This window comes from Kogia breviceps, chromosome 3 (assembly GCF_026419965.1).
Source record: "Kogia breviceps isolate mKogBre1 chromosome 3, mKogBre1 haplotype 1, whole genome shotgun sequence".
Classification (NCBI taxonomy): Eukaryota; Metazoa; Chordata; class Mammalia; order Artiodactyla; family Physeteridae; genus Kogia; species Kogia breviceps.
In genome coordinates, this window is record NC_081312.1 from 99,843,543 (window position 1) to 99,870,880 (window position 27,338).

A 27,338-nucleotide genomic window follows, 5' to 3' on the forward strand; every position below is an offset into this window, starting at 1 on the left:
GGCTTGGTCCTTCAGAGTGGTCAGGAGAGAGGAAAGGTGCCAGATTTAGTTCCATTCCCAATCCTCTCCCCCTTCCTTGACCCTGCTTTATCATGGAGTGAGGGCACTGTAAAACAGAAGGGGCACAAAGGGAGCCCAGGGTTCCACAAATATTCCAGAAACTGGGAGCATAACTTGGTCTCATACTTATATCAAGGGCCTCTACTGCAGGAAGACCTAAGGCGGAGGGGCAGGACAAGGGCCACTTCACTCCTGGTTTACCCATGAGCAGGAGGCAGGGGGCCTTGTTGCTGCCTTCTCCAATCTTTGGTACAAATAAACTGTTAAAAGTTCCCCAGCTGCAGGAGCTTTTAGACCCCAGGGTGCTGAAAAGGGTAACCTATATTCTCGACAGTCAGCGACTGCTTCCACAGCACCTCTGCACCCCAGGGGACAGGATGGCAGGTGGCCTGAGTTGTTACACAGGAGTACTCACCAGGAGCCACAGGGCTCTTGCCATTTTCACCCTACTCAGAGGGCAGGGTTCAACCACCCGACCCCGCCATCAGAAAAGAGAGGAAACAGGTGCTTCAGCTGTTGTTTATTGACATACAGGTAGGCTCTATAGCAACAGGCCTGGAGGCGGCTGCAGTAGTGGGGGAAATGGAAGGTGGAGGGTTGAGTGTTTGTCTGCAGCAACAGTCGAGTGGAGTCAAGGAACAGAAGTGCACAGTGCACAAGGTGGGAGTGAGGGAGGCTGAGGGGGCTGGAGAAACGCAAGTAAGGGCCAGGGCCAGAGTCTGCTTAAACTGGAACCTCTGCCCCATTCCCTAAGGCCCCTACTCTTAGCCGACTATCTCCTGATACCACGCCAGGGCTGGCAGTTCTCTGGGTATCCATTTTCTACAGAAACTGAATCGAGTACACAAAGGAAGAGAAAAGCAGGAGCTGTTGCCCTCTGTATGAAGCTCTGGGGCCTCCAGTCCTACCTGCACCCCTCTTTCGTCCCTTGCTCGGATGGGGCCACATGATGGGTGGCCCAGCTCTGAACTACCCCACCCAAGCAGGGTCTTAAAAACAGCCGTGTTTCACAGAGGCGTTAATCTTCTTCCCTGGCATCCCAGCCCACCAGTGCCCCACCACAGCCCCAAGTGAGCACTACAAGCATTGCTGGCCTAATAGGTGGGTTGGGGAAGGGGGATGGGGCAGGGGCTGGAGGAGGGGCTCCGGGGCCCATCATGGCACAGGAACTACACGCATGGTGTTGGTGAAGCCAGAACCAGGGCGCCAACCGGTCAGCACAATGACCACATCTCCCTTCTTGAAGAAGCCTCGGGCCTTGCCTGGAGGAATAGAAGAGGGGCTGGTGAGTGAAGAATCAAGCCAAGAAGGTATGCACCTGGGAGACTGCCCCAGTCGGAGGAAGCTAAGCATGGATGACAGGCCTTTACTCCCTTACACCACAAGGTGGCGCTAGCCTCAAGGCCCAGGCAAAGGGGTTGAGGGAAGCATTGATATATCCGTATGGCAAAGATGGCAGAGTTGGCAGGGACCTTTGGACATCATTCATTTTCTACTCCAGAGGGTGGAGAGCCCAGCTCAAGGTCACAGCTAGCTGCTTCCTCTCATCACATGATATCCTACTCTTATACTGAGACAAAGGCCATATGAATACATAATTTGTATGTGTGCTGGCCCCAAGTGTAGGAGCTCTGGCTAATTTTATGAAAAACCTCAATGAGCAGATGTCAAAGAATGGAAAACCCCGATTATGGAGGATCCTTTGCTTTGGATCCCAGACTGGAAGAGAGTGAGGAGAGAACCTGGGGTGCTCAGCCCCACAACTCAAAGGCCCCTCTTCCCTCTTGGGCTCAGCCCAGGACTTCAGGGACTGGGATGAAGGATTCAGAGAACATTCCCAGTGAGGACAGCTAGGGCTCTTGCACCCAAAGGCCAACATGTTCCCCCTTCTATAGGGTCTCAGAGAGACCAGTGCTCAGGCACCTTCTCCACCCCTCCACCACCTCTAGCCCTTGCTCCCAGCCACGCACCAACATTCATGGCCAAGTTCACCCGGAGGTCCACGTCCTCAGCCCAGGCCTCCTGCACTGGGTCCTTACACACCACAGGGAAGATGCCGCGGTACAGATGGGCCTGGCGAGCTGTCTGGTGATTCCGGGTCACAGCAATGATGGGGGCCCGGGGGCGATATCTGGACACCTGATGTGCAGACCTGAGATAGGGGACAAGCAGATGAGACTGTTAAACAGTGTCCCAGGAAGCTCCTCAGGGCCTTCAGCAACAACTCACCCTGTAATCCAACTCCCTATGCCAGCCTGAGGCTCTCTGGCCGTTTCAACATCTGCTGCCAAGACTGGGGCGGCTCATCATTCTGTATCTTCCACAGCACATAACTCTTCTTCATAGCTGTGCTACCCATCTGCCCTACCCACCTCCCAACAGGCCAGGGCCCCAGGATCATGCCGACCCAGCAAGGTCAGTTTCCCCCACTTACCCCACATGGCCCATACTTGGCAGCAGCTACAAGCCAAGCAACATGGGAATAGCACCTGACTCTTGACATTTGCAAGAAAACAGGAGCAGAGCCCACCAGTTCCCCTTGGAATCTACAACGCAAGTCTTCCCTATTGCTGTGCCCTCTCCTGACTCCACGTGACCTCCCGGGTCCCTGAAACAGTCCCAGCAACTGGGCTGTAGAGCCCCACAGTCAAACCTGAGTATCTAAGTGAGGCTTAGAAATATAGGTGCCACCCCGGAGGCAAGACCAGGGAATGGGAGCGTCAGTGGGGGAGGCTCTGCCTGTGAAGGCTCCTCTGGAGGGGAGGGGACCCCTGTACAGCCCCAGCGCCAGGTGCTTCCTTCAGCACTGACACTGTACACGTGTGGCTGCAGATGTGCCTCGGGAGGTGGAGGGGCCTGCGGGGGGAACTGGGGCCTGGAAGGCAAGCTATGAGGACACTCAACAGGTGTCAGGGAAACTTAAGCCATGCCACAGCAGAGGGCGCACTGCGTTAAGGCCTGGCCTCCATACAAGGCTTTCAGAGGGCAGCAAGCGCTAAAGTCAGGACTCCCTGAGAGTGAAATCCCAGAAGCCTGGAGCTAAAAATAGCCAAGTAGCAAAGGCTGGACTTTTTCACAAAGGTCAACCCAAATGGTGGGAGCTTTTCATCCTGAGCCCTCTGCTGAGGGTGGGAATCTGCACACATCATGTGTCCTGGTCCTAAAGGCAGTCCCACCTGCTGCTCCTTGGTGCGTGGGGCTGCCTGTCTGCTCCTCTCCACCTGCCTCGTCCAGGAAACCCTAGCTACCCTGTGGAGGAGGAGCATACCCCGGACCCAGGGAGGGAAGGATGACAGCCCAGTGATCTGGAAGGGACCCCAAGCCTGAGGCCAAGCAGAGGCCTTAGCCTGGCTGCACAGCCCAAGTGCCAGCAACACACCACGGAGACCTTTACTGGGCAGCAACCCACTTGTCTTTGGGACTCAGAGACCGATGGGACGGGTGCACCAACCAAATAGCATGTCAGCAAACAGCACTTATTTTCCACAGTGAACTTTTTAAAGAGCACATAGCAACTAGAATAAGCAAAACTGGTTATCCTTTACTTTTTGAGAAAAACAGCTTTCAAATATCAACCATTTGTCATCAGTCTATCTGTCTATGTAATTAAGTCTCTAGTTCATTGTGAGGGTATAAACTTGCTTTGGACCCAAATGGTCTGACACGCCTAGGAGTGCTGCCTGGGATCCTGTCCTTCAGGCCCAGGGCAGGGGCTCTGCTTGCTTCTAGAGCCTGGCCAGGGGGCCAGGGGAGCTCCATCCCTGCAGCGTCCCGGGCACAGGCTGAGGGGTCTTACCTTGGCTTGGTGCCATCTGAGCACCGTTTAGTGCACTGCTCCCAGGACCCCCAAGGAAAGGTGCTGCCGAACTGGGCGTTCCCAGGGAGCCGCTGCCACCTCCTACCTGCCAGACTTGGTGAGGACGATTATGGCCCCACTGCAGCACTTGAAGGACGCCTCCACGGCACCCACGGCGGCGGCTTCGGTGGGGTCACTGGTAATGGGCGACAGGCGGCGGAGTTCCTCAAATAATTGCAAATGGTAGATGGCAGCCTCTGCCTCACGGGCAATCTAGGGAGGGGCAACATCGGTCCAGAGGGACGAGAGGGGGACAGAGCTTTGTCAGAGCCGTGTCACACGGGAGAGGGAGGGGAACAGTCGCACAGACAGCTGGTGAGGAGCATGTCCCTGGGTGCAGAGGCCAAGAAGAGCCCAATCACTGGAGGTTCTGAGCTAAGCGAGATCAAGACTCGCAGGAACCAGCCCTTCACCAGCTGCCTGTGACGTCGCTGTGCCTGCCGAGCTGAAGGACTCTGTGGTCCTGGTCTGCCCTGACTCCCTGGCTAGCTTCCTGCAGGTGAGAGGAGAGGTCCTGAGTGTGGGCCCCAGGTGCAGGGCTGGGCCCTGGCTGTCTTTTAGAGCGGCTGGACGTTACCTGCCCTCGGGGCCCTACCTGCCAGACTCCGTCAGAACTATCAAAGCTGCCGCTAAACACTTATAAGAAGCCTCCACGCTGCCCATGGCCATGGCTTCCATGAGGTCTGTGGAGCGACTTGAGGCTCGCGCAAGTTCTTCAAACAGCTTGAGGTGGAACATGGCTGCCTCAGCCTCACGAGCTATCTGTAAGGTTTAGGGGGAGGGGAGGCAAGGAAGAGGGGAAGGTACCTTAGGTTAATTGGCTAAGTCTGTCCTTCAGGCAGATGCAAAGAGGCAGGGTGATGAAAGCCCACTTAGGGATGTGTGTGGAGGATTTCAAACATCAACTGCTACTGCTTCCCCTCCAACTGAGGGGAAACTGACTCTTCCGTTCTGGAAGGATCTATTGATTTTGGAAGGACTTTTTGATTGGCAGTGGAGGTGGAGGGAGACAATATGGTGGCAGGCTCTAGTGCCTGGGCATGGAAACATGCAGAGGCTGGGCCCCCGGGGCTCCCGGGCCTACACAGCTCCCTGGCAGGACTTGACCACGCTGCCTCATGACACAGCTCACAGGAAGGAACAGGCCTCCCTCCTCACATGGCTGTCTGGTGGTTACTACCAGGCTTCATGCCTGGCCTCCATGCACACATGGAGTGCTTGCTTGGCTTCGGCCACAGGGATGCTACCAGCCTGTCCAATGGCATGCCGTGCAAGCACACTGAGCAGTGCTGGAAAACTGAGGTCAGACAAAGCCAAGGACACGCGGCTTAACCGCGTTCTAAGCAGGCAGGTGGAAAATTGGCGAGCTTTGAGGTCAGGCGGAACAGCCATGTGAAGAGACAGGTGCCTGTGGAAACACGCAGGTAAGTTTAACAAGACATTTGATTAAATCAAATGATTAAAACACCTATGAGAAAGCCACTGAGTTATTTACACACCACCTGCTCAGATAACACCAAGAATTAGGAAGAAAATTTAAGCTTTAGAGGGTTATAATGCAATTACCAGCATCTTAGAGAATGATGGGTGAGGGAAGAATCAGTAATACCACCTCATTAATTTGACAGGATAAGAAGATGAGTGGCAGAATTTGCTAGGTTAAAGGTTTTCTTCCTGCAAGAATGGAATACATGCAGCCCAAAAGGACAGGAAACATGAACAGGAAAGAGAACCATACCTGGTACTGCCTAGCCCTTAGTTAAAGGACATCGACTGCATTAGTGAGATAAAGGAGGAAAGCAGTGGACAGGTAAGAGGGGATGCTATTGGCCAGTGTTAACTGGTGACATGGACAGGAGAGGCCTGTACCAACTGGCCCAGACCCTATAACTTATCTCCTGAGCAGTGCCACACAATCCCAGTCTTGCAGTTCTAAGGTGTCTGTCTGTTCAAAGTAAAGGTTGGGGTATGGAAAAACAGACATGGGTTTAGAGCCCAGAGTCTGGTTCTTAAGACTGTGACCCCAGTATAGGCCCCCATGTATAGGCCCCCATGGATACCTGTCTTGATCTCCTGCTAGACGAAGTACCATGTTGCAGGAGAGAACATTGGCTTCAGAGTCAGCAGATCTGGGTCCAAACTCAAGTCCTACTACCATGTACCCTCATCTATAAAATGGGGTGACATCTATCTCACTGAGGTTATGGAGATTACATCAATCTACACAAGGACTTAACAGACATTTAATAGTAGTAGTGAAATTTAACGCTAAGGCTATAATTAAACATATCTCATCTAATTCATTTCATAAATAAGGCTTTGAGAGGTTAAATTTGGTAGAGACATGAAAGTCCCTACAGTCTATGTGGTTTCATGAATCAGGTTAAGGTCACTCTCGCATCTCAGAGGCAATGAGGCCACACAACTAAGCAAGGCAGTTACAGAGAAGGTATGATGTGTGGAGACCCATAAACACAATGGCAGCCACTCTAGAGGGAAGAGGTTCAAGGTCTACTGTCCCCCAGGAGAGAGGAAGCACTCACCACTGGGGCAGTTGTGAGAATGACCATGAGCCCAGAGTGCATGAGCATCTGTGACAGCAATCATGTCACACACAGAGGGTGGTATATCAGCCAGGAAACACAGCTGTCCCAGGGACAGGGATTGGTCTCTACCAATTTCATTATGGGCAAATCCACCCAGGGTGCCAAGGACAGACCAGAAGACATCTGTAGTCAAGATGTCTTATTTCATCCCTGAAAAAGTATTTAATATAACTCTCATGTCTTCTCTGGAAGCCATCTAAGCCTAATAATCACATAGAAAATGAAGGAGGAAAGGACAATTATCTAGTCCAGATGTTCTTTTGGGGGGGATTGTTTTAAATTTGGGGGAATGCAGGGGAGGGGGTGTCACACAAAGGGCTTGGGTCCTTTGTTGGCTGGAAAGCAAATAGGAAGGTTAAAGAAACACCATTTCAGGGTAGGAGACAAGTTCACTGAGCTATACATTATCAACAGTGACCTAGGGCTGTTGTGAAAGTTCATTTGCAACACTCATTTTCCCAAGCCTGATGACCCATCCCTGTGTTAACTCTTCAGTAAGCTCTAGAGCAGGAGCAGCCAGGCTGTGGGACATGGCAGAGCAGGAGACCCTTGAAAAGCTAGCTCCCACAGGAGAAAAGAGGAGTGGCCTCCAGGGCTCCTCCAGATGCTCTCACCCCAGGGCCAGGCAGGATCAGTCAGCCTTCCACATGTTTCTATTTGTGGGCCTGTCACCCATCACTTAAACCCCACTTTTTAGTCTAGGGCGAGTGCAACAGCTCAGCAAAGCAGGCGCTACTGCAGGCACCATGCAAGGCCAGCCTGCAGCCAAGTCAGTGCAGGCAACAGCCTCCAGTGCAGGCGCAGAGGCCCCCGTCGCGGAGGCACCTGGCTGGGGACAGGAGCTCTTGGCCTTTTCCAGAACAGGGCAGAGGTACTCAGGTCCTCTAGGCTGTCCAGAGGAAGAGGTACAGATATCCCAGTACTTGAGCCAAGGGAAGGATTCACAATCCTGCAGACAGGAGTGAACTGTGCTATGGCTGATGAAGGAGGCTGCCTCCAGAACAGAAGGAACTAGGAGACAGGTGTGGGCAGGAACACAGAACAGAAAAAAAACAAGACACCTCCACGCCCCCAGCACACACCTCCTCACTCTGCTTGTGACTTGGAGGGTAATAAAAGATCATGGGCGCAGAAGCCTAAAAGGTGTCGCTCTGTGCCAGAGCTCGCCTCCATCCCAGCCCCAGCCAGGGCGATGGGCAGGCCCCCGAGAACTCACCAGGTGTTGCATGCGCACAGCTTCCAGCGGATAGTCCCCTTTGGCCGTCTCTCCAGACAGCATGATGCAGTCAGCTCCGTCCAAGACTGCATTGGCCACGTCACTGCCTTCAGCCCGGGTGGGACGAGGCTTCTTGATCATGCTCTCCAGCATCTGGGAGGGGACAGGGTATTTGTGAGACGTGGCCTGGGCTGTCTTCAGACACAAACTGACCCCCAGGATCATGTGTATGTACACAGAGTACAGCTCTGTGTAGGTGCATGGGGGCAGGGGAAGGGTGGTGGGGTAGGGGGAGGGTGTGTGTGTGTCTGTGTGTGTCTGTCAGCCTCCAAAGCTTCCCTGTGCAAGGATACAAACTCGGGAAGAGGCACATACCTGCGTGTGTGTGTGTGTGTGTGTGTGTGTGTGTGTGTGTGTGTGTGTGTCAGCCTCCAAAGCTTCCCTGTGCAAGGATACAAACTCGGGAAGAGGCACATACCTGCGTGTGTGTGTGTGTGTGTGTGTGTGTGTGTGTGTGTGTCAGCCTCCAAAGCTTCCCTGTGCAAGGATACAAACTCGGGAAGAGGCACATACCTGCGTGTGTGTGTGTGTGTGTGTGTGTGTGTGTGTGTGTGTCAGCCTCCAAAGCTTCCCTGTGCAAGGATACAAACTCGGGAAGAGGCACATACCTGCGTGGCACAGATGACAGGCTTCCCAGCTCGGTTGCACCGCCCAATCATCATCTTCTGAGCAAGAAAGACCTTCTCTGCAGGAATCTCAATGCCTAGATCACCACGTGCCACCATGATCCCATCACTGGCTTCCAGGATCTCATCAAACCTGATAGGAAAGTTGGAAAGAGAGAGGTTATATGGAACAGGGGTCACAAGTTAAGGTGACGCAAAGGAAGTTTTCCTGGGATTCTCTGACTTAGCCGTCCTTGCACCAGGACAACTACCCACGGCATCGTGATGGATGCATGGAGGTGGTGGGGTGCTCCAGCTACTTCAGTCCCCCAAGGGGGCCAACAGTTCTGCTTGTTGGGCTTCTCTGGCACCAATATGGACACATCAATGGGGGAAAGGGGAGGGGAAGAGGTCTCCTCTAAAGTCCCATGGGCTCATTTCCTCTCCATCTGCATTTTATGAGGCCCCTCTTAAGGTGTCTCTCTACCATCTTCATTCCAGTCGGCACTTCCAGGGCAGAAAGGGAACCCAAGGCGGCTGACTGCTCCTGACACAAAGGTCCATGGCCTCTCCCAGCCAAGAACACTTGAGGGCTGCTCCTTCAGGGGGCCCCCCTCCAACTTGCTGAAGGCATGAGAATATGGCTTTGCTTGGCCTGGAGCCAAGGTCAGGAAGTACCCGTGGCTTATCAGGATGGCAGAGGGAGGACCCCAAGCTTCCCGGTACAAAGGACATCGACACAAAGCTAAGGATGGAGGGCTTCCCTGGTGGCACAGTGGTTGAGAGTCCGCCTGCCAATGCAGGGAACACGGGTTCGTGCCCCGGTCCAGGAGGATCCCACATGCCGCGGAGCGGCTGGGCCCGTGAGCCATGGCCGCTGAGCCTGCGCTCCGCAACGGGAGAGGCCACAACAGTGAGAGGCCCACGTACCTCCAAAAAAAAAAAAAAAGCTAAGGATGGAAAGGTCACAACATGATGACTGCTCCTCCCACTCTTCCCAAGCACACACCTAATCCCCACAAGTAGGTGTGGGGTGTCAGCAGCGCTGGGTTCTAGTAGGGAACCAAAGAGGAACAGATGTCACTCAGCTGGCCTTACTCATACAGCCCTACCTGGTGAGCACTAGGAAGGTGGTGGACCTGCGCTGGGACAACGTGAAGTTGGAGGAGGACGGCATGCTTTCCCCTCAGAAGCAGATACCATGCCAGAGCTGGCCTGATCACCAAGCCAGCTGCTTTCTAAGGCAAAACAAGGAGGCCACACGCTTCAGTGTCAACACCAGGCCCTGAGCTTCCACAGGGCTCCCAAGGGAGGGAGTCCCTTCCTGAGAGCCTTCTGTCTTCCCCCTTGGTGGTCCCCAATTCCAGCAAACACAGGCAGTGTCAGGAGCGCAGCACAATGGCTCCTGAGCCTGGGAGCAGTGACCCTGTCCTCTCCAATGCTGGTCCCTGGGCTCATGGAACAACGTCGAGATGCTGGCACCCCAATCACCTGGGAAGCTTTTTTTTTTTTTTCTTTGAAATACCAATGCCTTCCACTCCCCCTTGTAGGATATTCTGATCCAGTGGGTCTGAGACAAGCTTGAGAGTCTCATTCTGATGGGCAGGTAGCCAAGTAGTCACAGGATATACCATGCTCTTCAGAGAGCTGGGCTGGGGCTGAAGGAGGCAAGGGACAGTCGGGTGGACTTACCTCTGAACTCCCTCGTGATTCTCGATTTTGCTGATTATCTTGATGTTCTTTCCTTTCTCTCCTAGGACCTTCCTGACTGCATGGACATCAGATGCCTTGCGGATGAAAGACGCGAACACCATATCCACATCCTGCTCGACCCCAAACTTCAGATCCTGGATGTCCTTTTCTGAGACGGCAGGCAGGTCCACAGCAGCCCCAGGTAGGTTCACACCTTTCTTGCTGCCCAAGGAGCCACCATTCTCCACCTCCGTCACCAGGAAGTCAGGACCTGTGTGAAATGGAGGTAAGTACGAGAGGCAAAGCCACAGGGGCAAAAGTGTCCTCACCAGGAAGCAGGCTCTCCCCTGTACAGAGAACTGGAAAACAGCACATGGTGGGTGTTGGAGCCACACTGCCAGGGTTCACATCCCAACTCCACCAACTGTGTAACCGTGGGCAAGTCAGTTAACCGCTCTGTGCCTCAGGTAAATAGGGATAATAATATCTACTCATAAGATGGTTTTCAAATTCAAACAAATTATCATGTAAGATGCTCAGAATAGTGCCTGGCACTTAAATGTTAGCTCTCATTCCCAGGCACACTGGAGCCCTCTATGTATCCTACTGAGGGGATGGAGGAGGGAAGCAGAAAGCCTAAAGTAGTGACGATGAGTAAAAAAGAAATCTCGGGAATTCTCTGGTGGTCCAGTGGTTAGGACTCCGCGCTTTCACGGCAGACAGCCCAAGTTCGATCCCTGGTTGGGGAACTAAGATCCCACAAGGTGCACCGCAAAGCCAAAAAAAAAAAAAAGGAGAAAAAGAAACCTTCTCATCTCCTCCTCAAGAGTATAATTAAGTTGGAGTGAAATCTGTTTTTGAGGCTAGGAGTTTATTATAAAAGGAATTTCTGAGAATAGAGACTCAAGCTCGCTGCCAGCCAAATAAGCTAGCTATCACCTGCCAGAGAAACTTAGAGATGGGAGCTGGTTTTAGACAATTAGACCCTGACTCCCGCATATGTACCTTTCTGCTTCACCAGCAGAGAAATAAGGCCGTCATCCACGTAGATCTTGCTGCCCACATCCACCACCTTGCAGATATTCTTGTAGTCCAGCCACAGGGTGTTCTCGTCACACTTTTCCATGTAGGCATTATCCAGCGTGATCTTGAGTGCAGCTCCCTTCTTCAGCTCCACCTCGGCGGTGCCGCTCTGCAGACAAGACAGTAAACCATTAAGTTCAAAGAAGCCGGGCCCTCCTGGCGGGAGAAGACAAGCTCTTTCCTCCAGGGAACAAGGAGCAAATCTCAGCTGCAAATAACAATAAAGCCTTTTCCTTTGGAAAGAAATAATCACTGTCTAACTCGGTATATTTCAAGGAAATAACCCAAGAGTTAAACCTAGAATATTTTAGTTATACTATTTAACGATAGGGGAAAATAGACAAAGAAATTGCTCCCCCAAGTTAGAGTGACTTGGAAGTAGGTTTGGAGTGTAAAAGAGTTTCCTTTCTGGTACTGTTTCTTAGCGAAGTAGATCAAATCAAGACTTCTTACAGTGATGGCTAAAACTCTCATTTATAGACCTAAACTCTGAGAAACGTGGCTTCCAACCAGGACTGCTGAGGATGTCTCTGGGGTCCCGTGTGCCTTCCTCCAGCTTCTCCCCAGGATACTCACGCCCTTGATGAGCCCGGTTCGGATCTCAGGTCCTTTAGTGTCCAGGGCCACAGCCACTGGCCGGTAGAGAATGGGGTCAGAAGCAAAGCTTTCCGTGGCTTCACGCACGTTCTTGATGGTCTCTCTGTGGTACTGGGGGAAAGGATGGGAGAGGATAAGCGTCCTCCCACACACTACGATCTAGGACCAGCACTGAAGCTGATCACTCAGGGAAGAGCTGTGGGTGTTCTAGACCTCCGCCTCCAGCGTATACCCTCACGTTGCCCACTACCCGAGAATCCTCTACCGGCTTACCTCAACCTCCTTGGCCTCTACCCACTTGTACCACAGCCCTCACCCACTCTAAGGGCAAATCTTAGGAACTCTGGAATATTTACGTTTTGGTGGCAAGACATGTCAACATAAAAGAGGCTTGTCTCCTTTTCCCCCCTCTAGGATTCATCAAATACCCTCAGCAAATAAAGCAGACGACTGGGGTAAAAAACCTAGGACTTGTATCTGGCTAATACTGATCTGGCCATCAATGTCAGACTGATAGATTTGGTAATTCTGAGCTTTTCCTCTACTGATTACAACTGCAATTCAAACTCAGTTATTTACTTAAGCTAACTGTGGCCCAAGCTAAATAACTCACTGCTAAGGTCAGGCAGGCCTGGTTCTGACAATCACTTCCTGCAGTGATTAGAAACGGAAGTGGAACAGGGAGAGGTGGGAATACGCCTTTCTCTGAACTAACTGACCTTTGCCATTTCTCACTTGCAACAAATCCTGGCTTCAATCTTGCCTCTGAAGCCCTTTCTCTTTTTCCATTTGCCATTCCTGTTTGACTAAAAAGGGACTCAGAGCCAAGATGTCAAGTTCTTCGTGCTATCAATATGGCATTGCTAGTAACAGAGGCTCCCAACTCAGCACTTTGTGGGCCTCGTCCTTCAACCACCTCTGTCCAGGAGAGCAGCACCTGAGAACAGGAGGTGGAAAGGGAGGGGTAACACGTTCCATCCGTCAACGCTGCCCTTGTGGAAGGTTCTAAGTGTATGTTGCTTAAAAGGCAGTATTTCTGGCCGACATGGCATTATAGAACCACACGTTCAGTAAGAACACATCTTGCCCATGAGAACTGCCAAAAGTGGGGGCTAGAGACACTGTGGCAAAGCTATCAAAAGATCAAAAGATCAGATGCAACAACAACAAAACCAAAAGATCAGATGCAGACGTGTGGATGTGGATGTCCTTCTGTCAGAGTGAGGGAGAAAAAGCAATTCCAACGCTCTGCTTAGAAGAGTATTTAAAATTGTCAAGAGCTGGAAAAGCATGTCCCAGCCACTCATCAAACTAAGACTGTTTACATTATATAATTAACAGTACAATAATTTCCAATCAGTTTCCAAAACCCTGATCCCAGGGACCACACAATTTTATCCTGGTCAAAAGCCTCAAATTAAACCCACAAGAGGGACTTGGGTGTTTTGATTTTTGTTTTTTAATCCCAACTCTAATCTGGGAAGACGAGTTAAAGCACAGATAATCTCCAAATGCCTCTTGTAGTCTAAAAAAGACAAAATCTCTGGGCCAGGCCCGCTCCGGCAGGGGCAGATACCACTCGCTCTTGCCATTTCAGAGCTGTGTGGTATTATTTTATTGGATGGAAGAGGCCATAAAGCCTAGTTAAAGGTCAACTTCTTAAAATCTATTTCTGCTACTCCCCCTGCACAGAGGAGACCCTGGCACAGGCCAGCAGTAGGGATCAGTTGTGAACTGACCTTCAGTGATGTCTTTAGTTCTCTCTTCAGACTAAGCTAACACTTGCAGGAATGCCTAGTGACTCCTGCCGAGGACGCCCTGCCTTTGGAAAATTACAGAATGCCATCCATGGATGTCTTAACCTGCCCAGGGTGCCTGCTGAGCATAGTTCATCTAAACTTGGTCAGGCCCCCATGATATTTGGAGGCCAGACACCTGCCAGGCCATAGACTGTTTATGGAACATGGGTTAGAGAACCTACAATGAAGATTCTCATGTTTCCAGAAAGGAGGAATTCACCTGTTAGACTGCACACTTCCCGAAGCTTTATTTTTAGCTGAAACTGAACACCAACTTTCAAATGCCAAAGGGCAACCCCTTACCTCCTGACCTTACAGGGTAGCATTTTCTTTATCCTGAACAGGAAATACAGAGGTCAAGAGGAGGGAAAGTTTGCTTCACCCATTCCTCCTCTGTTAATACCAGGATGAAATCCCATGGCCTGTGGTTGAACCTGAAGGTTAGGCACTGACCCTCAGGCAGGTCCCACACTCCTCAAAATGAGTTTGTTCTGATCTTGGGAACAGAAACACGAATGGAGCACTTCCCAATAGTTGCCACCTGGTCCCTGGGTAAGGGCCAACGAGTCAGGTCAGCTCATCAACAGCCCCAGCACTAAGACACTCCTACCAGACTGTTCGGGAACTATGCCGACTTTATTTTAATGTACCAAAACCCCCGGGGAAGGGACAGGCTGGGAACACAATGCTGATCAGGTAGGGTATTATATGCCAGATAGTGTTAGTGCATTAGACCCAGTCTTCACTTGCAATAATGGAAACCCTTCTCCTGGACCTGCCCAGTTTATCTTGGGTCTAAACTAGGCCAGAATAACCTGCAGGGTAACTTACTGGTTCGTCACTGCAGTTATGAGCTGTTACAGAAACCCTGGGGCAGGAGTGTCAAGCTCCATGGCTTAGAGGAGTTTCCAGGAGAACCCTTGCATACTTTCCTTGGTGATGGCTAATGGAGCACAGGTGTTGGGGAGAACCAGGGCCAATTACAAAGGAGGTCTTCTCTGCCTGAGGAGACCTGGCCACTTGAGATGGCAGGAGATGGGGAAAAGAAAGTAGGGATGGGCTGGTGAAGACAATCTTCCCATTGGCTGTAAAACCCACGCTTTCTTGCCCAGTCCACCCTGGCTAAATGAACACGACATCCCCACCCCATTTCCTACGAGCTGCCCCAGTGGCCAAACTAGCCAGCCAAGGCGCACCTCATGAGTTCCATGAGAAAAGTTCAAACGAGCCACGTTCATTCCAGACTTAATCATCTCCTTCAGCGTCTCCACTGACCGGGAAGCTGGGCCTAGTAAAAAAAAAAAAAACGTTTTAAAGTCATTAAGTGTTATCCAAAGGAGGAATAACACTTTAAGTTTGCTTCAATTTAAAGAACTCTTGATAATTTTTCCCCCAAAATAACTCAAAATTCTTTCAAAAACATACACATGACTATTACTGTGCTAGCCTACTTTCTTGATTTAGAAGGACATCTCCCATTTCCTTCAAATTCTACAGGCTCCATCTAATTAGGAAAGCCTAGGTAAGACTTGGCCAGCCCTCTATGCTCTCCCTGAAACCCAGCCAGATGTCCAAATACAGAATTCTGGTTGTATAGAGCATGTCAAAAAGATCATTCCCTAGGTCTCTGAGACGCTCTGCTAAGGAAGATACCCTCTAAATTCTACCTTTAGCAGAACACAGAAAGCATAAGAGTTCTTTATTGCAAACTCCTCTGACCAGTTCTCATAAGAATCTCTGTAGCATCTTGCTCAGTACCCAGGTCTGCCACATTTATTTAGTCTTTTCAGGAGAGGAAAGGTCACTGTCTCAGGAAGCCCATGTTTCGGGGGGAGGGGGCACCCCCCACTCACCAATGGTGCAGATGATGCCGGTGTTCCGGGCTGTGATGGGCGGCGAGTCAATGTCCAGGCGGCACATGTGCTCCAGGAACGTGTCAGCCATGGCCGCGTGCAGCTGCTGGGTCTGAATGAAGGCAGTCCCGGCATCACTATGGGGCTTCGACATGGCTTCTGAGGTCTTGGGGTCCAGGGGAGCTGAAGAGAGAGTGATCAGTTTGAGAAGCCTGAGGCGGCTGTAATATACAGCTTGGCACAGGAAGCCGTTTCCTGCTTACACATTAACTCAACAAGCACGCTTTGTTCAGAAGCCACAGGGAGCCCCACCACGCTCTGGCTGTGTGGATGCTCCTCAAGTCAGGCCACAGGCTCACGTTATTGTGAGCAAGTGGAGAAGACCTCAAAGAACAAGTTAAAACCACGTACCCAACACGTGTATGTCCCAGGCATCCACTGTAAGCACGCTTCCCTTACACTGGGCTGGTATCTACCTCAACAGCTTCCCTGCTAATCCTATAAAAATAACATCATTTTACATGCACTGCAGGAGCTTCCTCAAAAGGAAGTTGCAACCAATCTTCCAGGGATACAAAAACTCACCCCTAGTTTAGTACATTGGTGAATCTAGATCTTTGTATGAAAAGCTGTCTCAAAGCTACTAACATCTGCTGTGGGGAGGGGCACCCACACTCCCTCTTAACAATCCCCACCCAAACCCAAAGTGACTTTCCTGGTCATAGAGACAACCACTATCCAGGTAGTCCTCCTAGTTCTGGAGTCCTAGGTTTTCACTAACCCACAGGACCACATAAGTCCATTACTCAATTCATCCTAGGCTGGAAAGTAGGTCCCAGTCCATTGACAAGCAATAAAAACCAGTCCCTGGACAGGAAGCAAAGTTCAACCAGAACCCTGAATGCAAAATCTTTCATCCCAGGAATCTGTACCTAAAAATTACATATGGTACTTTTGGTCAGAAGGACTTTAGGACGTGCAAAGCAATTTGCATCAAACCAAGGATAACCATAATGGTACTAGTCTGGTTCTAAAATTATTAAAATTACATTAACAGGAGAGTTGCACTATGAAGAAATTAACGCTTGTCAAATCCTACCCCCAGCTGATCTTCTAATGCACCACCCGATTCCCTTCCAATTCCCTTTCTAAGACTGACAAGAACACCACTCACAGTGACAAAGACCATCTGGTTCCAGGTAATTAACCAGCCCAGGTCACAATCCTGACCAGGGGCACAACTGCCCCCGACCTTTGCTTTTCTTCATTACTGACTTTACAACTAAACTCACTCAGCCGGTTAGTTAGCTGATTATAGACAGAGACTTGAGAAGCTTCCAGGCAGTGTTTCAAGAACCATCAAGGAAGGATGTGAGCCAGAAGCTCGACATGCCTCATCAGAATGCCATTCCTTTCTTCAAGTTTTCAGACCAAGGGTTACTCCTCAAATCCTTCACCTAAGTGCTTCAGCCCAGGCTCAGGAACAAGCCCTTCTTTCGCCCTGTCCTACCGCCTCCTAAATCTCAGGGCTCCAAATCAAGGCACCCCATACATGTAACCCTTACTCTGTCTCCTCCTCCATCCCCAACTCTGTGGCCTCTCTGGGTGGCTCGAACAAAGCATGCATCTAAACCCATCTCTGCCACCCTCGAGAAGTCCAGAAAAGCCCAAGAAGCTTTGCGACCAGTTGTGAGTGAATTTCCTCCTGTAAGCTATTGAAAACTGATGGCTACATGTCCCCAGCTACAGAAACTAAATCTTTAAAAACGAGAAAATAAGACACCAGCTATCTATTCCACATGGCATATATACTGTTCCTTTCAGTATGTATTTCCTAACTCCCTACAACATACTAGGTACCAAAATGAAAACAACATCCTCTCCGTGACCTATTTGGTTTTGTATCCCTTAGCACCAAGTACTTGCGGGTACTCCAGTTGTTTACTGAATGATGTTTCAGAGTATCTTAATGTCTCTTTTTCAAAATCAAAGTTATACCTATGTCCCTTTCCCTACCAAATCCAAGGAACTTTTGAATTCCTGACAGCACGGCCTGGGCAGCCAGGGTCCCTTTACCTGCACTCACGGTTGAAGCAGGGTGCATATAGCTCCAGAGCACCTGGGCTTAGGTGAGTCTGGCTGTTAAAGGAACATTACTGAAGAGATGGTGCCCGGTGGCACACCAAGACAACTGGAACACACAGGCCTTGCCGAGGCCTCCAGGCGAAGGGAGTCATCCAGTCCGACGACTGTATTGTGCGGGTGAAGTAACTAACCTGACTCTTCTTAAAAATCATCAGTTGGATCTTCTCTAGACCTGAGACATTAGGGTCTCCTTGCAAAGACCTGGCTGGGGCCACTGATTATTGTCACACCTTGTGTTCTCTGGGCTTGGGCTTCCAGTGACATAATGCTCTTTTTTTGGCTCAGGGTGGCTCCTTGGTCCCACCTGCTAAGACTGCTCGGAGCTGAGAAAGGCTTGCCCTGCAGAACTGTACAAGGATTAAGGTAAAAGCTGAGTGCACCTAAAGCTCTTTGGGGTAATGGAGAAACTACCTTAAGAACCAGGTATCCAGGTAGTAGTAGGTAGTAGCTGTTCCTAGAGATTCAGCTATGTCATAAATGAAAACACAGAAGCCACCCAAGAAAATACCAAGAAACTGATAACAGAAAATTCGCAGGTAAGACAGTTCTTAATGGCTTCTTTGCGATGCTTTATCCCCTCCCCTAACACCCCAAAGATTGCCTTCCTTTAAAGTCTCTTTAAACCTTGGTTTATTAACATTTCACTATTCTATATAAGAACCTGGTCTCTCTCCCTTTTCTTTGGGGCGGCTGGGAAGGGGCAATAAATTAAACATACATAACAGGACTGGAATGATATCTAACAAAATATTATCAACATGGTATCTGAGTGGTAGGATTACAGCAAATTGCAAATTTCTTTCTTCTCCTTACTAAAAAATTTACTGATACTAAACACTTTCATAATAAGAAAAATTACAAATGTACCTCTTCTGAACATGATATATTTAAAAGCATCTTGGTAGGGCTTCCCTAGTGGTGCAGTGGTTCGGAGTCCGCCTGCCGATGCAGGGGACACGGGTTCGTGCCCCGGCAGGAAGATCCCACGTGCCCCAGAGCGTCTGGGCCCGTGAGCCATGGCCACTGAGCCTGCGCGTCCAGAGCCTGTGCTCCGCAGCGGGAGAGGCCACAACAGTGAGAGGCCCACGTACCGCAAAAAAAAAAAAAGCATCCTGGTAAAAGTGTTGGAATTAAAACAAATGTGAAGCTCCCCGTTCCATTATTCAACTGCTGCTCTAGGCACTTCAGGAATATTCTAAACACAGTAGAGGTGGGATAATGCATCTTAGGTCCTAGTTCACAAATGCACTGCAGGATAGTTTCACTGACCTAAGAAGGTCAACCTTGGGAATTCCCTGGTGGTCCAGTGGTTACGACTTGACACTTTCACTGCTGGGGCCTGGGTTCAGACCCTGGCTGGGGAACTAAGATCCTGCAAGCCACACAGCACAGCCCCAAAAAAAAAAAAAAAAGTCAACCTTGATCTATTCAGAATCTCAAAGTGCAAAAAAAAAAAGTTAATATGATCCATAGGACAATTCTGTGCCAAAAAACCTGTTAGTCACATGCTCAAATCCAACAAAATTCTTTTCCTGTTTAGTCTGTCCTCAAGCATCAGAGCAAAATCTTTGTGACAAGGATATTCTAGTACAGAAGGGTTGCCTCAAGGACAGGAGATGCTATTAGCAGATACAATTATACTGGGCTCAAACACTAACCCTATTTCACACCATCTCAAATTAAATCTGAGGTCTGCAAGCTCTGATCTTTTGCTTACCCAGGTTACTAGGTACAAAAATAAGTGAAATTTTGTTTGAGCGCATTTACACACCAGCAATCCAAAAGAGCTGGCTTGTCAGCAAGTCCATCCATATTCCTATAAGATCTCACCACGTCCTTAAAGCCCTCTACCAAACTAGGGACTTCATGTCTCATGCCCAGGTCACCAACTGGTTCTCTATCCCCTCAGGCTCTGCCCCGGAGCCTCCCTTGCAGGGAGGGTCAGGGCTCTCCTGCCCAATGAACCTCTTCTCCAGAACACAAGCTGCCCATCCTACCTAAAACACACTCTGGACTCTCCCCCAGACCCTGGACAGCAGCCTCAGCGGTGGTTTCTCAGGGTGGGCCTCTGGGAAGAGCTGCCCTCCTTCAGGCTGGCTGTCTGCACAGTGCCTGCCAGCAGACACGGCCAGCTCATGCCAGTCTGACACACTACAGCATCCTCCTCTGCAGGAGGCACAGACATGCAGAGGCAACCTCCAGCCAGCCATGGAAGCCCAACATAGCCACTGATGGTGGCAAATACTGTGCCAGGTATGGGAGCCTTATTCTTGAGCCTGAGCTCCTGCTGTAGGACCTTCCTCAGAGCCATTTCTCCTCTGTGAGAAACAAGACACCATCAGAGGCCTTAGTGTGTGGAGGCCAAAAGGACAGAGCAGGCACAATCACAGCTCAGCTCCAGGGGCCCCTACTCCCACCTTGCCTTTCTCAAGTGGCTCCTGTCTCTTTAAAGCTATCGTTTTGTTTATGCCAGACACAATTCTTTGGTCACTCTTCAGAAACCAGACGGTGAAAATCATAAAAGAAAAAATACCCAACACCACTTAGTGTCAGTATTGTTGGCAGGTTGTTCTGGGAAAGAATCACGCTTCACTCCACCAATTCGAGCTTTCACAAAAGCCCACATCATTCTGCCCTAGTAAACCAGCCTGGCCTATGAGCCCGCATCTGCATAAAATCTTTACCAGCCTGGGCTCCCTGCACCAATTTTTGCTCTGATGCCAATCTCACCATACAGACTAACTCAATAATGATGGCACCTGGTACCTATGATTGTGTTTCTCGCTCTGACATCAATTTGCTACCTTCACCTCTTAAGTCTCCAAGCCAGCATGAAGGTCCGATTCCCAAGTCTTCAGAACACCAACATCCATTAGAAAGTTTGCATCACAACGTGTTGGACAAGGCATTCAGGCCAGCCTGCTCTCTAGGAGCTCTGTTCCTAGATGGAGCAGAAAAATGTAATTCCCAAGACTGGCCCTAATCTGACTATGGTAGCAAGAAGATCAAAATGGGTGCTGGGCCAGCCACAGAACCTAATAAGGTCTGAAGTGAATGGCTGTTCATCCTCATATACAGTTAGAGTAATGACAACAGTGTATCTGCATATGGAGTGGGGCGAGGACAAGCAGTTTTTAGCTAAGAGATGGGAGTTATATTAAGTCCATTCTACCCTCAGCAGGCCTCATAACAGAAAGCAAAGTCTGGTGTCACCAGGTTACACAAAACAAAATGAACCCACCTGTAGGTTCAAGTAAAATTCCCTTCTCTTTTATTCAGGGCTAGAACTAAGTGACAAACATTATAAGCAGGAGCCCAAGGTCCTATTTCAAATCCAAGTGTACAATAGGGCACAAAAGCTGATACTAAATAAGCCTACCCCCAAAAGGACCACTCAACTCCAGGAGGTCCCGAAAGAGAAACCTCTACCATCTCAGATGCCGAGGATTTGATCGCAGATACTCGAAGAAGAGAACTGGTTCAGTCTGAAGGAGAAAGTTTAGATGAACCTTTTGCTGCATTGTGTTCCTTACTAGGCTTAAAATTACAAGGCAATGTTTCAGGGCATGATATTTATACTCTGGAAGCAGCAAGGAACCTGGGACACTGATTTAGGGCCTTTGCAAGTCAGGTACAACACCAGGATGGGTGATGGCCTCAGCAAAGGGAGGCACTGGCTCAGCATTTAAAGGAGGAGCTGCCCTTTATTTATTTTTTTTTTTTTTCCGGTACACGGGCCTCTCACTGTTGTGGCCCCTCCCGTTGCGGAGCACAGGCTCCGGAGGTGCAGGCTCTGCGGCATGTGGGATCTTCCCAGACTGGGGCACGAACCCGTGTCCCCTGCATCGGCAGGCGGACTCTCAGCCACTGCGCCACCAGGGAAGCCCGGAGCTGCCCTTTAAATGGGAGAAGAAGGGGGGAATGAAAGGAGGAAGGGCAGTGCCAACTCTCCCAGAGCACTGACCTAGTTAGTATACCTGGTCTTCCTGCAGTAACCATCATAGGTTTGCTTCTATTTTGTTTTGTTTTGAACTAAAGAAAGAAATATTAACATCTGTATTTTTACCACCCAGAAATAACCATTAATATTTATCCAGGGAATTCCCTGGCAGTCCAGTGGTTAGCACTCTGCACTTTCACTGCTTAGGGCCTGGGTTCAATCCCTAGTTGGGGAACTAAGATCCCACAAGCTGTGCAGTGTGGCCAAACAAGCTGTGAAGTGCGGCCAAAAGTTTTTTAAAAATCCAGATTTTCTTTAGACTTAAAAAAAAAAATTTATCATTACATACAGGTCATTTTTCCTCCATTCCCAGGTCCCTCCAACCCTTCCACATCCCATCATGAACTTTGATACCCAACCAGTGTCATGAATTTTGTATCCTTCTAGTTCATTTATGGGTGTCTGTATCTATACTGAACCCTATGATATTGCTGTCTTCTAAAGTACCCTAAGTAATATACTGTAAGGCATCATCAAACAACTTGTTTTTCCAGCACATTTAAGATCTATCCAGTTGGTACACAGATCTAGTTAATTCATTTGAACTGCTATACTAGTCCAGTGCATGACTAGACCATTTATTTATGTATTCCCTTACTGGCTGGTCATTTCCCCATTAAACCCTATTTTCCCTCATTAATCAATACTATAACAACTCTCCTAGTACAAGTCTCCTTGTGCAGGTGTGAGCTTCTATATCCAGAGATCAATTCCTGGGCCACAGGGTATGTTTATTTTCTATTTTACTAAATAGGGCTGAATTGCTCTCCAAAGTGGTTATATCCATAGTTTTGTTTACCAAGTCTTTATTTCCCTGCCTCAACTAGATCAAAACTCCAGCACTCCTCCAAAACGTGTACGACTTTGTCTCATATACCATGACTGACTCAGCTGACGGAGTAATTATTTTGCACTCATCACCTGAGATAGGGGTGATACCAGTTGTCTAAAGTTAAATAAATGTTATCCGTTCGTTGATTAAATGTTTAGAAGGGCTGGGACTTCTTTCAGAGAATTTATTTGTTTTTTTTAAAAACTGCATGAACTGAGCTGATCCATACTCTGAAATGCTATGACCAGCAATCTCTCTGCCCTATCATATCTGGTCTTGGCATCTCCCCCACTAAAGCCCTTATCTGACCTCCAAACACAGCTTGCTGGCGTCAGGAAAGAGAGGCTTACAGTTCCCCAGGAGTTTTGCCTATAGAAAGAACTGGGGGAGGTGAGTCGCAGAGGCCACCAGAAGTACTGCAGGCTGGCTCTCCCTCCTACGTGCAGACCAGCACAAACCAATGAAGGAAAAACGGCTGCAAGGGCGGGGCTGCACCACTTGGTGGCCCTGCCAACCTCCCCTCCTAAGCTGAGCAGTAATAGCAGGAGGCCAAAAGGTAGAGCAGAGGCTGCCTGACCACCCACCCTGGCTCACCTTCCCAAAATAGCTTCTTTTTCAAAGCCCCAAATAATCAGCCTATTCATTTATCTAGTCTAAGGCTGGCTTGTGGTTAAAGAAGAAAAAAAAAAAAGGAAGTTCCCAGAAGTATGGTAGTATTACGAATGGTCTTCACTGGGAATTCCCTGGCAGTCCAGGGGTTAAGACTCGGCACATTCACTGCCGAGGGTGCAAAGCCCCACACCCACCCCTACAAAAAAAAAAAAAAAAAAAGAATGGTCTTCATTATTTAGTTCTATTCCTATCTGTATCAGAATTGATGTTTAAAGTGATGACTCAAGGTCCTACAAGACCGTTCACGAAATAAATCACGTATTTCACAAGATCCTCAACAAGGTTGCAAGAAAACTCTGCTCCCATGGACAACTCAGTCTTGCGGTGTACCAGTTAACTGGGGTTTGAGTGTGGATATTTTGAATGATTCATAAATAAGGATAATGTCAAATGAGTCATTTCCCCCTACCTTCACCTCAGTCTTAGCTCTTATCTAAAATTAACACACCCTGGCATGCCTTCATAAAAGCTGAAGAAAAATAAAAACCCCTGTAGTGCAAGTTTGTAATCAAGAGTTGCATTTTTTTTCTACCTTCCTGCTCTCAACCATTTCCTTATTTCTTCCACTGCCTCAACATTAATAAACAGCTTTAAGAGATAAAATGGCTTTTCCTGTGACCCCACATTAATGTCACAATACTCAAAGCACAGACGCACCTCCCATAAGGTGCTAGCTCTATCTGGAGTAACAGCTACCAAACTTGCCAAATCACTGGGACTGCAATTCTTAAAGACCCAATAATGCTCTTGGCTAAACTGTGAATTCAACACTAAAATTATTTACTTCTAATGCAGTGCTTAAAGTGAGAGCAGCTGCCCTAGACAGAAGACTAATGTCCATATATTTAGGCTCAAGTCCAGTAACTCAGAAATGAATTCAAGGACATTCTTTAAGTCATCGTTATTCATGTCCACTACAACCCGTATTCCCAAAATGGCTACCATGCCCACTGCACAAGGCTCAGAAATATAGGTGTGCAGAGTGCATCACCTGGACACGAGGCTCTGCCATGCTGCACCTAAGCGCAGTATAGAGAGCCTGGAGACCTCCACCAACCATTTGTCACTTAACTGAGACAGTTGTGTTTTTTTTGTGATACGCGGGCCTCTCACTGTCGTGGCCTCTCCCGTTGAGGAGCACAGGCTCCGGACACGCAGGCTCAGCGGCCATGGCTCAGGGGCCCAGCCGCTCCGCGGCATGTGGGATCTTCCCGGACCGGGGCACGAACCCGTGACCCCTGCATCGGCAGGCGGATTCTCAACCACTGCGCCACCAGGGAAGCCCTTGAGACAGTTTTAACTGGGGGAAATGCATGCTTCATTATTTGACTCACTGAAAGGGGAGAGGGGACTTTTTAAGCCGGCAAAGACCACAATGCAGTTTCCCCACTCACACAATGAAGAGAGTTCTCTTAAAAGCAGACAAATTCAAAGGTTGAGTCATCTTCCCCAAAGCCTCCCCCACCTATACACACAGACCTGGTGATGGGTTACATACTCTTCCCCTCAGAACAGCCCAATGCATTCCCAACAGCACCCTCAGGCAACCTGAGGGCGAATTATTTGCTAACAATGCTGCAGAGTACTGACCTAGGCCCTCCTCTCTATGCCAGGGAGTGGCCACACCCTCATTACCGCCAACAAGGAGCTAGTGTCCTTTACCTCTAATCCTAACCTCACACTTAACCAACTGGCTGAGCAAATCCCAGAACCCTACCAGGAGTGGGTGGGAATAGAACAGGTGAAGACTTCAGTCCTGGGGTTCCAAGTCTGTTTCTACTCTGGTAGCCAAACACCAAAGGCTGCAACCCCTCCTGCCTTCCTTTGTCTAGAGGACCAAAGAGCCCCTGTGGCAAGTGGAGAGTTGAAGAGTAACATTATTGGTTACTCTGTAAATACTGTACCAGGATCCCGGAGGGAACTGGTTTCCAGGAGACATCTGCTATTTAGAGCCTGATTCCCAAAGATTAACTATGAGTATGTGTTTGGTGGTGGCAGACAGAAGAGGAGCCCTTGCGCTCAATTATGGTTTAAGTAATTGTGCTCAGTGACCAAAAGAATACATTTGGAGGCATCTCACCTGAGATTAGACACTGCACTGAGTATTCAACATATATCCATGTAGGTATGTATACATCGACCAATCCTTTCGACAATCAAGAGGAAAAATGTTACAAGTTACACATGGTAAACTGAGAACCTGAGGCTGAACTCCCACCATTACTCCTATCAGTATGTTAATGAGTTAAACCTGATCTATAAAAAGCCTGTTTCCAACTTCCCAATGCTTCTGTCAATCATGCCCAGACCTCAACTATCAGGCTGATTTGTGCAGAGGAGGATCAGTGTCCTGGGCTTCAAGGACACAGATAAGAAGCCAAGGGATGCCTTTCCATTACTGGGTCTTTAAATAACCTTCAGACTGGAAGGTACTTTCCTGCTTCTTCAAACCCAGTGTGAGGCCTCCTCCCCTCAACCCCCAGCAGGAAGTGTGTACCTTCCTCACAACACTTACGACTGATAACTTTCATGTTCTTTCCCTAATTAGACGGCACGCCGCTCCCCAAAACAGCTCTTTACACACGAGTTTTTATTGAGTGAATGCAGGCACGTGGCACCAAGCTCTTGACGTATTTCTACTCTCCCCATAACCTGCTCCCACACCAACCCGTGGCCTCTGAGCTCTACAGTCGGGCGCATCTGTTAAGTAAAGTGAAGCAGAGGCGGGGAGCCAGGTGAGTGGCTCGAACGCAAGGAGGCCTCTGAGCAGCATGCGGAGGCTTGTCGGGCCAGAGATGGTGCTTGGCCGGTAACGGGCCCTAAGGTCAGTGGTCCGCGATCCCGCGGGGCGAGGCGCGGCAGGGGCGGGTCCCGGGCCACTACGTGCGGCCCCATCTTGGCGGGATGGAGTCCAGTAACCTCCTAGGGGCAAGAGCAGCCCTGCGGCCGCCCCATCGTGTTCAAGGCGGCACAAAACAGGAACGCGCCACCACAGGGCTGCAACCCTTTCCTCCTCTGCAGCGGGGAAGACGAAGAGTTACGTAACCCTCTAGCTGCGCCCCGGGCCGCCGCTGCATCTCCCGGCCGCACGCGAGCCAGCCCGCCCATCCGCAAACCACTGCACTTCGGGCGGTGACGCCGGGACGCGGGACCGGGGCTGCAGGAGAGCCCGAGACTGGGGAACTCTGATGGAGAAGGGGACAGGACTGAGATGGGAGGCCGAGGGGCGGGGGCTGGAGAGCAGGCGGACGTGACCAGAACAGAGGGGGAGGGGCGAGGACGCGGGTGGAGAGAAGGAGGCTGCAAAGAAGAGGGATGCGGTGAAGCGAACGTGACCAGAGAAGAGGGGGAGGGGCGGAAGCCAGGGCTTGAATGGGGGTAGGTACGAGGAGGGGACAGAATCCGAATGGAGGAAGGACGGGGGAGCGGAAGGAGGAGTTTCAAGGAGAGGTTACAAAGAAAGCATCAGAATGAGGGGGACACGGACAAGATGAAGACGAGAAGCGAGTATTAAGGGTGAAGGGGAGGAGGCGAGCGTGGAAGCAGAGTGGGGAGGGGGGAGGAAAGGATCAAATTAGGAGAGATATAAGGGGAGGAAGACGAGGATGGGACCAGACAGAAGAGGGACGTAAAGGGAGGGGAGGATGGGACCAGAATGGGGGTGGGGGAGGGTCAGGGACTGGGGCAGAAAAGGGGCTGGCTGACCCATCTGCCTTCGGAAGAAGCAGGAGCTGGGGGCTCTGAAGAGGAGGCCCTAGGCACGAGCAGCCTTTCTCATCTCTTCAGACCCCAACCGGGTGAATCCAAGATGCCACGGATCCTGCGCCACACTGAGTGCGCAGGCGGGCCAGGATTCCACACTGGCAGGGGGGACGGAGCCCCGGTGGGGACGGATGGCCCAATCTCTCCCCAAGCTCACCTCCGACGTCGTCCGGCTCGGGGAGCACTGCTACCGCAGAGAGGTCCGAGGGCTTGCAACGCGTCGCTCCAGTGCGGGGATCAGCTATCTCAGCCTCAAGGTTATCCCAGCTAAAGGGCCGCCGCAATCCCTCCGCCGTCCCGCCCCCCACCCAATCCTGGCTCCCAGCTCGCGGGGCCCCGCCCCTCTGCGTCCTCGCCGGGTACAGTCACCTTCTGTAGGAGTGCTGCGGGGGAGGAACGGTCGGGCAGGTTGCCTTTTGGGGGAGGACTACATTCCGTGGCGGAAGGACACGTTACATAAAATCGCAACACTGACGTCCTTAGCGCCCAATGGGGAGACT

General features: G+C 50.1%; 1 protein-coding gene across 3 annotated transcripts; it reads right to left on the bottom strand.

Moving 5' to 3' along the window:
- Positions 1 to 565: 565 nt before the first annotated feature.
- PKM (pyruvate kinase M1/2) lies at positions 566 to 27,338 on the bottom strand. Of its 3 annotated transcripts, none has more exons than XR_010839698.1 (11): positions 26,996 to 27,269; positions 15,428 to 15,610; positions 14,771 to 14,862; positions 11,755 to 11,886; positions 11,101 to 11,287; positions 10,096 to 10,366; positions 8,407 to 8,557; positions 7,739 to 7,891; positions 3,963 to 4,678; positions 2,031 to 2,212; positions 566 to 1,322 (listed from the first exon to the last, which is right to left on the bottom strand). XR_010839698.1 is itself a non-coding variant. In XM_059055988.2 (11 exons), the coding sequence occupies exons 2-11, from the start codon at positions 15,579 to 15,581 to the stop codon at positions 1,216 to 1,218; spliced, it is 1,596 nt and encodes a 531-aa protein (XP_058911971.1). In that variant the 5' UTR covers positions 15,582 to 15,610; positions 26,996 to 27,338; the 3' UTR covers positions 566 to 1,215. The 3 variants fall into 3 exon arrangements, 2 of the variants coding, with proteins under 2 accessions (XP_058911971.1, XP_066885390.1); XM_059055988.2 differs by having other exon boundaries at positions 3,963 to 4,129; positions 26,996 to 27,338; XM_067029289.1 differs by having other exon boundaries at positions 4,512 to 4,678; positions 26,996 to 27,310.